Below are 14,466 nucleotides of genomic sequence, written 5' to 3'. Positions count from 1 at the left end.
TAAGGAACTAGCCTTTAAAATGAAAAAGAGGCAACACTAGAAGTTATATATGGTGATATAACAGGGAGTATTCAAAGTTTCAGATTAAATACTGTTTCTCTTTTTATATCTTGTTGGACCACTAATTTCACTGATCAATTTCAGAGGGAAAAGTTGACTAACTTAAAACATTGGTTTTATACTTTAAAAAAACAGATATATTATGGAATAGAAAGCAAAATATGAATTTTAAAGGCAAATCAGGCAACATCAAACATCTTTGATTCGTCTACGGAGCCAATCAAAACTATGCTCTCCTAAATACCACAGGGACACATTCAATTTCATTTGCCATGAGAGGCACTTTCCTGGAAAACTTAAGAGCATCAATAGAGGTAACATAAACAAAAATATGGATATGCAAAAGAATGGAAATTTGTGTTCATAAAATACATTAGTCCAGTATGTGGGAGTTAAGATGACAAAGACTTAAAGGACCAATTGTAGCTTGTCTTGAATGCTAACCGAGGGAATCTGATAATTAATGGTGGGCAATGAGCAGTCATTGAAGGTTTCTGAACTGGAAGGTGACACAAGTGCTATGATTAAAGATGACTGAAGATAATTCTAATAGTAGTATGCAGGGTGAATTTGGACTGAGAGACAGGAAACAACAAAAAAACTATTTAGAATACTATTCTAATAGTGCAGATAGAGCCAACTCAACAGTCTCCTTTGCAACTCTCTCATGCAAAATTGATCAATGCCTCCTCTTTGCATTCATGGCAAATTTATAATATACTACTTAAAACATAGTAGTATAATTACTTGTTGCTACATCTTTCTCTACAACTGGACGGTAAGACCCTTGAAATAGAAGTCATGGGACCACCATACTCCCTGATCAAGAGCCTTCCACTCTATCTGGTAGATAATCTCTGTTAACAATGGGGTGTATATTCTCCCACTCCTGTCTCTTTCTATATACATTTTTTCCTACTTTTCCAAAAATTCGATCATAAAATACATATAATTTCAAATGTACTTTTCATTTAAAAACAAGATGAACATCATTCCATTCAGTAAATACTGGAAATCTTTCTGTAGTTGACACAGTATTATAATAGTCATCATACTTGAATAAAAAAACTGAAGAAGAAACCTGGTAAGCAAATATAGAATCCAGAACGAAGGCAAAGGGATAAAGAAGGATGCAATTATTGAGCTGCACATAGGATCTTAACATTACAGCTTTGCAAAGAGTTCTAGCACTTAACATACTCATTAATAAAAACAATAATAATGACTATAACATTGTTAGCAGCGTAGCAGAAGACACTGTAAGGTCTTACCGTATCAGCAGTATGGATTCCACTCCCCCACACCAAATCGAAGGTTCCGTTTATGTAGCCTACTTTGTTGGCCACGTCTTCAAAGAGCTTCCTGAGTGGAGTAGAAGCTGGTAAATTTAAAGTGATCCGTTCATTCACTGTCTTGGAATTAGTAGTATCTTGTATTATACATAAGACTCGAGGTTCTTCAGCAGCATTTTCTATCTGAAATTAAAAATACATATATTATTTATCTTTACTGGAAAATAACTATAATTAACCATATTTTCTATGATTAAATGTAAAAAGAATCCCACAAAATATTATTTTCTTTGTGTTAGTATTACTGTGTTGTTATTCTGAAAAACACTCCAGTGGATATGTCAAACATACAAAGCACCACATTTGTTTGTTTTGGAAAAACCGGAGCATACTTAAAAATCAACAGGCATTCTTGTGGAAACTTGCTTTCACCTTTTAAGGTTGTAAATCAATGGTCAACAAGCCATGAAGAAAGTCTATCTGAGCAATTTTCAGTTGAAAATGACAAAATCTGCTCCTTCAAAATGTGTCATTACCTTGCTAGCAGTCAAATCAAGCATGTCTGGGTCTCCAGAAGCAACAAAAAGGGAACTGTATAGAAATAGAGTGAAGACTAAGATTGTAAAATCCATAACTAAGGGACCTAGGAAAGTAGGCCTCCAGACCTATATGCTGCTATACACGGAGATCACTGTCCAAAAAGCCCATTATTGATGTATTGGGAGCTGACAAGCTCATCCAAACAGACCAGCCAGCAGAGGGGGAAGGAAAAACAAGGGAAACAAAACAAAACAAAACAAAACAAAAACTTCAATTACCAATGTACAAGGGATTCAGGGTCACAAAGTCTCCTTTTTCGTCTAGTGCATAACTTTGTAATTATCAAGACAAAAAAATTTTAAAGGACACTTTCTCAAAGAAGCTATGCTCTCCCTCAGCATGTTGAAGGACACTGCTTTTCTTTTACACTTTCCACAGGGGAAGTAAGAGGCTGCATCAGATCCTACCTAACGGAAGAAGCTCTTTCCCTCCTTGTCCTGTAATGCTCAGCTCTCATTGAATGGTACCATCAACCACCAATTGCTGAAACCAAAGAGCTGATCATCTTCCCTCTCTCCTTCTCCTTCACCTCACAATCACAAAATTCTATCATTTCTACCTTCTGAATTTCCCTTTTCTCTTATTCCTGCCCGCAGCAATCAAAATCTTACACCAAGATTATAGCAATCCTAAGAAGTTTAACTTCTTCCAATATTATTTTCCTTCAATCCAGAATAGTTATTTTAATATACAATTCTAATTACATAATTTCTTACTTTCCATCAAAGTCAAGTGCAGCAGTCATTTAACTGGGGTGCCCCTCACCATCCCATAATAGGCTTTTCGGAAATATGAACTAGTGCTGTATACAAAAATTTATTTCTTTTCCTCTTTTTTCCAGTATCAGCCTCAAACTTTCGTTCCTTCTATATTACCCATTTTTCATTAAGAATAATCATAATCATTTACTAGTACTGAAGACAGAGTAGCCACAAAGTTGGTCTGCTTGTTTGATGGGGTAAAAATACAATCATAGTTTGTTTCTGCTACATATAATTTTCGTTTTGCATGAGATTATTTAAATTAAGTTTAATTCAATTAGTTTAGAACAGAAATAAGCTGGTGTAAGAGAAGTATAATGTTTAAAACTATATTTCAGACAAATCAAAATACTTAATTACTAACAATAACCCATTTAAAAATGAAAATAATACATTTCTATAAAATAAACAATAACAAAAAAGAACATTACTAATCTACTTGTCAGAAAGGAAAAAAAAGCTTTACCTATACACTTAAGGTGTCATATTGAACATGTAATGAATTGTTTTACACATTTTAATCCCAAACTGAGAAATATGAAGTGGACCTTTATAAAAACTCTGATTTACAATAAAAGAGTGAGCAATCTGAATCTCAACTACAAAAGATTCACTTTTATAGTTTCAATAGTACACTTCAGAGGTAGGCTCAAGTTTTCCAGGTATAAAATACTATCGTGGCCAGATTTTTAAAGCTTCAGACAGGTTGGAACTGACCATCCAAGGAAGATGACCCTACCTAAGAATTCGGAAATCAGAAGTGCTGACACGGCAGTCTACCTAAGAATGGTGACGTGGCAACATCAGATGGCCAGACATTAACAGTTCCTAGTTCCTCCCCTAAATACCTGAGCACAAGCTACAGGCACTCTAGCCTCCTCACCTTCCATCCAAAAATGTGGGGAAATTATCCCCAATTGAATCTCATCTGAACACTTACATATACCGAAGACAAAATTTAATACCATTATTGCCTTTTATTGTTTTTAATGACAAAAGCTTTCTTTTCTGTGCATTGCATGTAAGTAATTTTGTTTTAAAATAGGAAGAGTATAAAAGGAAAAGTGAAAGTCACCTGTAATCCCATTAACACAAAGATAACAAAAATTTTGGTATAAACATGCGGACATATACATGCACGCTTTTTAAACACAAACATTAGGTTAGAATATACATGCTGTACTGGAATTTCTTTACTTACATAAATATATCATGTAATCCTCTGTCAAATATTTTTAACTCATCATTTTAACAGCTGAATAGTATTTTATTACATGAATTAATAATAATTTGCTCCATCAATTCTATTTTACTGACTCTTAGGATAGACTTTATTCTATGATGAAACCTACATAAAACTTTGTGTACTTTTCTGTTTCCTTAAAATTCCTATAAGCAAAATTTTGGGGCCAATCCCATTTTACTCTTGAATTCAATGCTAGGATAATTGAAACAAACAAACAAACAAACAAAAAAGCTCTTCTCTTCTTTAAAGCTCTAAGACAGCCACTTGCAAATCATATGACTTTATACCCAACCTTCTAGCCCATTCTTTATTTCTCATTTAATCTAATAGATGGTTGCCATCCATGGACTGCATATAAATTTTTGATATCATTATTGCTAACACTAATTCACTGAGGTGAAATCTCTCCTCCCAACCCTCCACCATCCAATTTGGGAAATGATAAGGAAAAATTTTTTTTTTCAATTATAAGATATCATCAATAAGGTGTACCAATTATTGTATAATTGCTTTTCAAAAGAAACAATATTTTACAATATTATACCGTGTTTCCCCGAAAATAAAACCTAACTGGAAAATAAGCCCTAGCATGATTTTTCAGGATGATATCCCCTGAACATAAGCCCTAATGCATCTTTTGAAGCAAAAATTAATATAAGACCAGGTCTTATTTTCGGGGAAACACGGTATTAAACATGCAGATTTCCAAAACATTTAAAAGTATAAAGGTGTTTCTCAGAACTGGAAAAATAAGGTAGTTATCTTTCTTCTTAATTTCTTTGGAGCTCTACACCAGATTGATCCTACTTATGCCCAAAAGAAAAAGCAGTATCATCTTGAGGTGAGTTAAAAGATGGCTACAAATTCTTTGCCACCCTTCTTCCTTTTTCCTCTTCCCACGAATCTGGGCTGGTCTTGTGACCAGCCAGGACCAACAGAACATGACAGAAGTAATACTGTGTGATTTAAGGCAGGTCCTTAAAAAATTAGCAGCTTCTGCTTTTGCACCTCTTGGAACATTTCCTCTTATAACCCAGCCACCAGAAAAGAAATTCAGTTACCCTTGGACCACCATGCTGTGAGGAAGCCCTAACAATCCACACAAAGAGCAAGTGGCCACTCAGTGGAGCACCACTGAAGTGCCTGATATGTGGGAAAAGCCTTGCACATTCCATCTGAAGCCGCCAGCCAAACAGAGTCAAGTAATCATCCCAGATGACACAGGTGAAACAAAAAAACTGACCAGCTGAGCCTTTGTCCAAAACCAATCCGATAGAATGGTGAGCAAATAAGCTAGTTGTTGTTGAAGCCACTAAATGTTGGGCTAGGCTGAACCACAGCAATAGATAAAAATGCACCTAAACACAGTTAAGCACATGCAAGCTCTATGTGGGAAGGTTGTGGGGACGGTGGTGGTGTTAGGGGGTTGAGGGGTAGGGTGTCCATTTAAGTACTACACCCAACATTAGGGTGTGATATCTGAGGATACAATGTAATTTAGGGAAGGGAGCACAATTTTTGAGTCAAAAGAGTTCTACGATGAATAAAAGAAAACAGGTAAGAGAAAACAAGTACAAAGTTTTAGAAACGTCTAAAGCATGTTCCACTAGGGAAAACATTTAATATATCTTAGGTGGGCTATTAGAGGGGCACAAAGTATTCTACACAGAAAATCTAGCCAAGTACAAAAAAGGTATAGAGCATAAAATTAAAACTGCTTATTTTATGGACAACTCAGAGCACTATTAATCGTGTGAGAGTAAGGGAAAGGGAAAGGTCAATGACAGTTACAGTAACACTGTATGTTAAGAAAAGCGTTCTGTCTCTGTCTATGCTCACTGTAGAAACAAAACTAGATTTCCTAACAAAGTCTGAAGAAAGAATCCCTGAAAAAAAACAAAGTAAAAACAATAAAACCATACTATTATTTATAAAAGGTAAAATATACTGGGACAAAAACATTGAAAACGTATTTTTCTTCCAAAGATAAGCTTGCTGCTAGGAACATCTAAAATTTTTGACACAGGTATCTGTCTAAGAAATCTCAGAGCCTGCTGAAGGCACGTTTGTTTGCCTCTCAAGTCGCTCTGGCTCCTTCCCTCGGCATTCCTCATTGGTTCTAACTTCAAATCTGAGTTCTCTAAAGTTGACATCATAATTTTTGTTTCATAAAAAAAATACTTTCCAGGTATTTCTTATTAAAAAACAGAAAACAAGTTGTATAACTGACAAGATACATATTAACATGTAGAAAACAATATCAAATAAAATTCAAAGTTATCAAGATCCAGATTTCTTTTCTGAGAGAAAAAAAATAAGATAAAGAATCTTAGAACATTACGAAGGGGCCTCTTTACTTCTAAATTTAATAGTCAACTCACTTTCTCTCAAGACTTTCTTTCTTTCAATGTTATTACAAAGAATAGTATTACGGTCGCAAACTTAAAAATACACATACACACGTAAGTCCATTTTTATCTACTTCTTCATGCAGGAGCTGCTACAAGCTAAGAAATCAGGCCTTAACACACTACCCTTCTGGATATCTATCCACAGTTCATGTTTAACGTACTGCCATATATTAAACAAGAGAATTGACAGTGTGAATACTCTTGCTAATTGAAATTTATTAAGTTTATTGGGCTTATTCAGACTGAGCATTTTTACTTTAACAAGTGACAATTCCTGAGGTAGTGATGGGGACCCTAACTTACATTAAAATAAAATTAAAAAATTATTTTTAAGATCCTCCTTCCACACCATTCCAACTACCCCAGCAAACTCTGATGTTATATGATCTTTTTCTAAGTGATTTCTTGCCACAGGTCACTTGGAGAGAACAGAAGAGATTAAAGGAAAAGCGATGGGGGAAAAATCTTAGAGCTAAATGGACCTAGGGAAATGAGGTGTTAAAGGGAAGTATGGGGTGCTACATCACAGGAAAGTTTAGGTTTCAGTGTATACAGGCTTCCAGGAAGGTAAGAGTTTTATTTAATTCTTCAAATAATATTTCTGGGTTTTGACTGTGTAAATTATTACATGATTTAAACCCAGGGCTATTATTATTTCTGAAAATAGCATATCTATAAAAAAAAATAGACAACTAATATCCCAAAAGTCAAAACAAAGAGTTCTATGATTTTTATATCAATTTTCTCCCTCAATTACTTGTTAAAAACAAGGGAATATCAGACACATTCATTTAATGTGACTTTCTTATTATTAAAATCAGGTAGAAATAAAAGTCAAACAAGCACAAAACTTAACACATGCCTTGTTATTAAATAAAAATACTAACATGCTGTTACTTGCTCTGCTGATTACCACACTAAAGCAATTACATCAGCAGTCTAACCTGTAAAAATTTCTTCTTCATTTCATCAAAGATATTTTGTCTGCATCTCCAAAATACATCCTATGGTATATAGAGAACAAAATGAATTACAAATTTTTCTTTGAAATAAATAGGTAAGACAGTGAAATAAGAACAATTAACCGAAAGAAATTTTTGCAAGTAAAATATGTGTTCATTAAAGTATTATACCATCTAGAATTTTCTTCATAAATTACATTTGTAATTTTTATCTTAGGCTTCCATTACTTTTAAGGTTACTGAAAATGGGGGCTATAAAGAATAATATTAACATATTTTAATACATAATATTAACCATATCGTTAACAAAGACTGGTAGCTTAAGAACTATATATAAATCAAATGTTCTAAGTCACAATATTTGTTCCCAGTTTTACCGAGATATAATTGACGTATAACTTGTATTAGTTTAAGGTGTGTGACATGTAGATACATGTATATATTGTAAAATGATCACCACAGTAAGTTTAGTTAACATCCATCATCTCATGTAGTGATGGGAAATTTCGAGACAGTATAGAATTGTTAACTTTAGTCACCACGCTGTACATTGCATCCCCAGAACTTATTTATCTTATAACTAGAAGTGTGTACCTTTTGACCACCTTGACCCATTTCCATCACCCCCACTCCCTACCTCTGGCAATGACATACCTCTTTTCTGTTTCTATGAGTTTGTTTTTTTTTAGTTAGACCATAGAGTTAGATCATACAGTGTCTGTCTTTCTCTAAGTCACAGAGTATTTTGAGTCCATTAAAGGAACTCTGCAGGGAAATCAAGATATCCCTGACTTTGCCAGTTTATAAATTTGGGTTTTTCACATAATAGATATTCGTAAAATAAGGCTGCTTAACATTATCCCCTACAACTATTTTCTTTTAATATAAATCTTTTCCTTATTATGAGACAAGCTTATTTTAACAATTAATACAAAAATATATAAAAGGAAATTAAAGAAACCTATAATAAAGAGATAATCTCTTGAAAGAATCTTGGTTTAAAAAAATAAGAAAAAATCTTGGTTTTACATCATTCCACACTTTTGCCACACAAATTGGTTTTCCTCCATCTTTAATTAACGACGAGACAAACATTGTTTTAAAAGGTGATTTTCATCACTCACGGTAGAAATATATTTCTATTATAATACAGTATATTGTTTTTTAAAGTAACTCTAAAATAACCTCTATAGCAATTAACAATTCGATATATATATCCTACCAGATCCCTCTCCATTCTATGCATATATCTATTATATAGATTGTTAATTAGAAACCAAACAGAATCAATCTGTACACCATCATTTGAATTATCTCCTTGTCCTTCAACACTCATCTTTCCATCCCAAAACATTTAGCTAAAACCGGCACATTATTGTTTTGTACACCTGAAACCAACAAAAATTTTTTTTTATAACTGCAGTGCTCCATATCATAGACAAACCATAATTTATTTAACTAACCTGCTATATTAATGGGCATCTAAGCACCTTCAAATTTTCACTATAGCTTTGCTTACCTGTATATTTTTTCCTGAAGATAATTTCCAAAAGAAATACCAGATCAAAGGTTATGAACTCATGTTTAGGATTTCTGATATATGGTGTGAAAAGGCCAACTCCCTCTTCCACAAATAGGAACTGAACTGCAACTACGTGTCATACACTGTTCCTGGTGCTGAGAAAACAGCAGTGAACAAAGCCCTTGCCCGCAAGGAGCTGACAAAGGACAGAAGGAACCCAGCCACAAACAAATCTAAACCATCGGGCACCCGTAGCAGCCTGAGTCTTTGCAATTCTGTGCACTGTACCTGGAAAGCTCTTCCTCTGGACAGTCTTACCGCTTTTGCTCAAATATCATCGTGGTGGCTTTAAAATATGTCCACAGATTCTTTGACAGGAAGAGTCTAATTCCAGTCCCCTTTCACATGGGCCAGCCTTAGTGACTTCCTGTGATAGACAACGTGACTCCTAAGGCTGGGTTAGAAAAGGCCATACAGCTTCCTCCTGGCTCTCGCTCAGATGCTCGCCTTTGAAGCCTGGCCTATGCCGTGTGGGAGCCAAGCACCACATGGAAAGGTCATGTGTAGATGTTCCAGTCACAGCCCCAAAGAGATCCCAGCTGGCAACTAGCATCAGCCACCATACATGTGAGTGAGAAAGCATTCGGATTCCAGCCCCCAGCCTGTCAGCTGCCCCAGCTGACGCCTAGCAGAGCAGAAACAAACTGTCAGAGCCTAGCTTTGCCCAGGATGCACATCTGTGAGCAAAAGTCACTAAGTTTGGGGTCAGACTGCTATATAAAAGATCATCAGAACAGTCACCTTCTCAATCGGGTACTTCTCTCACATCCTATTCAAACCACAATCCTCCTGGTATTTTTCATTTCCCTTCCTTTCAGGTTTCTCCATAGTAGTATTTACAGCTACTTGATTTGTTTGTTTATATTTAGTTATTTATCTTCTATCTCCGAAAAATTTCCACTATGAGCCAAGATGAAATAGCAGACTGGATTTACCCTCCTCACCTTAAACAACGAAAAATCTAGATAATATATAATGCAAATAATTTTCAAATATTAAACAGATATTTGAAGCATCTATTTCAAAAACAGGAAACACAGGACAGTGATCTCTGTGAAAGAAAAAACAAACTACCTGGAAGTAAGCCACTTCCACGCTGCAGTGCTGGGTGGGAAAGGTAGAGTCCAGCAATCTCCTTGAGTTGAATAAATGAGGTGGGGAGTTCAAGGAGGCCAATTCGGCTAGAATTTACAAGGCAGAATACTGGAGAGAAGAAAACTACAAATAGCAAGCTCCAGACATCTATAAATCAGTCCTCCTCTGAGTATGCAGCCGAGCACGCATCAGAACATGCATGTGAAGAAACTATCTGAGGCAGGGAAAAGAACCACAGGAAAGAATCCCTGCAGCTCAATTTAGATCCCAATAGCCAGAATGGGGAAAAAAAAAAAAAAAAAAAATCTCGTAATACACAGGGCTTCAGATAAGAGTACTGTCTCAGTAGTGGGACAAAATTTGGCCTAGTCTAAAGGTTACTCTGGTCCAATCTCCCAAAGCTTAAATGCAAGTCTTGAAAGGATCAAACTGTGTACAAGTAAATTAACCGCATCTAAGAACAAGATGCAAGAACATTTATGGGAATAAAAAATACCCAGTACCAACAAGGTAAAATTCACAATATCTGGCATTCAACCAAAAATAAACAAGCATGTAAAAAATGATGGAAGCTATGATCCATAACGCAGAGAAAACTCAATCAGTGAAAACCAACCCAGAAATGATACAAATGATAGAGTTAGTAAAGAAGGACATAAAACGTTTATAACTATATTCTATATTTCAAGAAGGTAGAACAGAGTATGTTAAGGAAAACATGGAAGATAAAAAGAAGGTCCAACTCAAATTTCTAGGGATGAAAAGTACAATATCTGAGATGAAATATATAATGGATGGGATTGACAGGTTAGGTATTATTCAAGAAAAGATTAATGAATGCTTGAAAACACAGCAATAGAAACTATCAAAAATAAGACAGAGAAAAAAATGCCAAAAGGGGGTGGTGGAGGAAGAGACAGTGGGACACCTTTCTTACCAGAGGTCAGAAGGAAATTGTACAACGTTTCTCAGGTGCTTACAGAAAAGAACTGTTAACCCAGAATATTATAACCAAAAAAACCCTTTAGGAATGACCCAGGAATCGCTGTAGTAATCAAGCAGAATTCCAGACGTTCTCAGATGAAGGAAAACTGAAAGAATGTCTCCTGTAGAACTACCCTAACGGAAGTTCTCTAAACAAAAAAGGAAATGATCAAAGAAGGAACCTTAGAACATCAGAAAGAAATAAGGAATATGGTAAGCAAAATATCACTAAATATATTTTCCTTCTCCTGTTGAGTTTTTACTAAATAGTTGCCAGTTGAAGTGAAAAAATTAAAAGACTGCTTGATATACTTATAAATATAAGTAGAGGATATATTCAACATAATTATATTATAAACAGGAAAGGGTAAAGGGACATAAAAGGAGTTAAATGTTTCTACATTTCAATTGAACTGGTAAAATATTGATACTACTAGACTATAAGTATACATACACACACACACATATATAACACACGCACCAAGAGTGCCAAAAAAATTTATGTAAGTCGATATTTCGGTCAACATTATTCAAGCACTAGTTTGCCATAATCAGAAGTGTCTGGACGCTGATGGTAACCACTTTGAGCACCTCTTGTAATTGCATAAGTCAAATGTGACTTGTATTCATCTTCTATTATTGGTATATATTAAGTATTACAATTTTAATACAGTTTTCCTTTCTTAAAATGTGTATACATTTTTTTGGCACTGTGTGTGTGTATGTGCGTGCGTATATATTTGTATTTGTCTGTGTGTGTGTGTGTGTGTGTGTGTATAAATGCCCAAAGGAACCACTAAAAAAGCTATCACAAAAGAATACAATCAAAATCACTATACATAAATCATAATGGAATTTTAAAAAAATATTCAAGTAACTCACAGGAAGGCAAGTAAAAGACAAGAATAAAATGGAAAACAGAAAGAACAAACAAAAAACACCAAATAAAATGGCTGACTTAAGCTGTAACATATCAACCATTACAATAAATACAAATGGTCTAAATAAACTAATTAAAAAGCAGATATTGGCCAAGTAGATTAAAAAACAAGACCCAACTATATGCTATCTCTGCAAAATTTACTATACACACACACATATACACATATATAATACATATTATGTCAAATATGTGATATATTAAAATATTTTGCCTGATTTGTATATAATATATATTTCATATAAACTATTTTGTATGAGTAAAAAGGTGGAAAAAACCATACTATGCAATCATTAATCAAAAGGAAGCAGAAATTAATTTTAAAAATTAGTATCAGATAAAGTAGACTTCAGAACAAAGAAAATTATCAGAGACAGAGAAGAACATTATATAATGATGAAAGGGTCCACACACCAAGAAGACATAGCAAACCTAAATGTGTATGAACCAAACAGATCTGCAAAATATGTGAAGCCAAAACTGATAAAACTGAAATAAATAAATCTAAAATTATAGTTAGGAGATCTCTCTCTCTCTCTCTCTCTCCAATTGCTAGAACCCCACAGAAAATCAATTCAAACTTACAAAACATTCCAAACAAAGGCAAAATATACATTCTCTTCAAATGTCCATGGAACATATAACCAAGACAGATCACATCCAACAAACAAACAAATTTAAAGAACTGAAATAATGTAGAATGTGTTCTCTAATCACAATGAGATAACAGACGAACTGAATAAATGGAGCGACATACTGTGTTCTTACACTGGAAGACTCAACATAGTAAAGATGTCAATTCTTCCCAAATAGATACACAGTTTTAAAGCAGGTCCTATCAAAACCCCAATAACATTTTCTGAGGACAGAGACAAGATTATTCTAAAATTTACATGAAAAGGCAAAGGAACTAGAATAGTTCAAAGGATAAAGTAAGAAGACTCAGTCTACCCAATTTCAACACTTATTATACAGCTACAGTAATCAAGACTGTGTAGTACTGACAGAGGGAAAGACATACAGATGGATGGAAAGCAACAGAGATCCACACAAATATGCGCAACCGATTTCTGACTAGGTACAAAAGCAACTCAAAGGAGGAAAGACAGTCTTTTCACCAAACAGTGATGGAACAATTGGACATCCATAGGCAAAAAAGTAATCCTCAACCTAAGTTTTTCATTAAATAAAAAGTAACTGAACATGGATCATGAACTTATATGAAAAATATAAAACTATAAATTTTTTAGGCAAAAACCAGGAGAAAGTCTTCCAGAGCTAAGGCTAGGCAGAGTTCTCAGACTTGACATCAAAAGCATGATCTAAAAAAGGAAAAACTGATAAACTGGATTTCATCAAAATTAGCAATGCCTACTTTGCAAAGACATGTTAAAGATGAAAAGACTGGCATAAAATATTTCAAACCACATAATGAGCAAAGAACTAGTATCTAGACTAAAGAACTCTGAAAACCTAGCAATAAAAAAAGCAAACAATCTAATTAGACCACAGGCAAAAATCATGAAAGACATTTCAACAAAAACCATAAACAGACATCAAGTAAGCTCATAAAAAGATGTTCAATATCAATAGCCAATAGGGAAAAGCAAATTAAAACGACAATGAGATATTACCACACACCTATCAAAATGGCTAAAACTTAAAAATGACAACAAATTCAACAAGATACAGACATCAAAATTAACAAGCCTCATCTAATAGATATATGAAAACACTATACGTAACAATTGCAAGATTATACAGTCTTTTAAAGCATACACAGTGCATTTATAAAAATTGACCTGATATTGGCCTGTCCTATAAAGCAAGTCTCAACAAATTTCAAAGGATTAGTATATGGAACACTTGCTCTCACTACAATGCAAGTAAATTAAATGTCAATGACAAAAAGATGACTAGAAAAACCATATGTAATTACAAAATTAAGAAACACACCAAATCATGGGTCAAAGAATAACGAAAATTAGAACATACCTAGAACCAAGTGATAATAAAAATATTATGTATCAAAACATATACAGCATATTGGGGAAAAAGCAGGGGAGTTTTCCAGAAAAGAAGTGAACCTGCACGGGAATAAGCAGAGGTAAGACGAAGAGTGATCTGCTGAACTCTAGATGAAGAACTCCAAAAACCTAGAGCTGAAAAATATAGTTCTCTGTGACTAGGGGTGTTTGCGGCTCTAGCTGGTCCCCAGAAGGCAGAAAACAAAACAACAAAATCTGTGCCATATAGCTAAAGCAGTTGAAGAGAAGAAATAAAAGGTCAAAGCAGAAATTAATCACATAGAAAATAAAAATACTGTGAAGAAAATTATCAAAGCAAAAGGCTGGTTCCATTAAACAACAAAAACTTTAATTAACAACCACTAGTAAGATCAATCCCCAGAAAAGGAAGGCACACAAATATTATAAGGGGGTATAACCATAGATACAAAGAAAAAGATAAAAGAATGTCACAAGCAAACTTATGCTAATATATTTGAAAACGTAATAAAATGGATAAATACTCA

At 34.3% G+C, this 14,466-nt stretch overlaps 1 protein-coding gene across 3 annotated transcripts in view; it reads right to left on the bottom strand.

Moving 5' to 3' along the window:
- The window catches only part of USP47 (ubiquitin specific peptidase 47), a 101,622-nt gene that overhangs the window by 63,302 nt on the left and 23,854 nt on the right, over window positions 1-14,466 (bottom strand). The window contains exons 1-3 of one of the 3 annotated variants that reach the window (XM_074335996.1): window positions 9,143-9,213; window positions 7,315-7,374; window positions 1,332-1,535 (exon numbers count right to left, since the gene is read on the bottom strand). In XM_074335996.1, coding sequence (XP_074192097.1) covers window positions 1,332-1,535; window positions 7,315-7,335 — 225 coding nt within the window. In that variant the 5' untranslated portion in view covers window positions 7,336-7,374; window positions 9,143-9,213. Of the gene's footprint in view, window positions 1-1,331; window positions 1,536-7,314; window positions 7,375-9,142; window positions 9,214-14,466 lie in introns of those variants that run through there. The other 2 variants (XM_019729265.2, XM_019729272.2) reach the window with 2 other exon arrangements.

This window comes from Rhinolophus sinicus, linkage group LG06 (genome assembly GCF_036562045.2).
Source record: "Rhinolophus sinicus isolate RSC01 linkage group LG06, ASM3656204v1, whole genome shotgun sequence".
NCBI lineage: Eukaryota > Metazoa > Chordata > Mammalia > Chiroptera > Rhinolophidae > Rhinolophus > Rhinolophus sinicus.
This window is presented reverse-complemented; position numbering and strand designations above follow the sequence as displayed.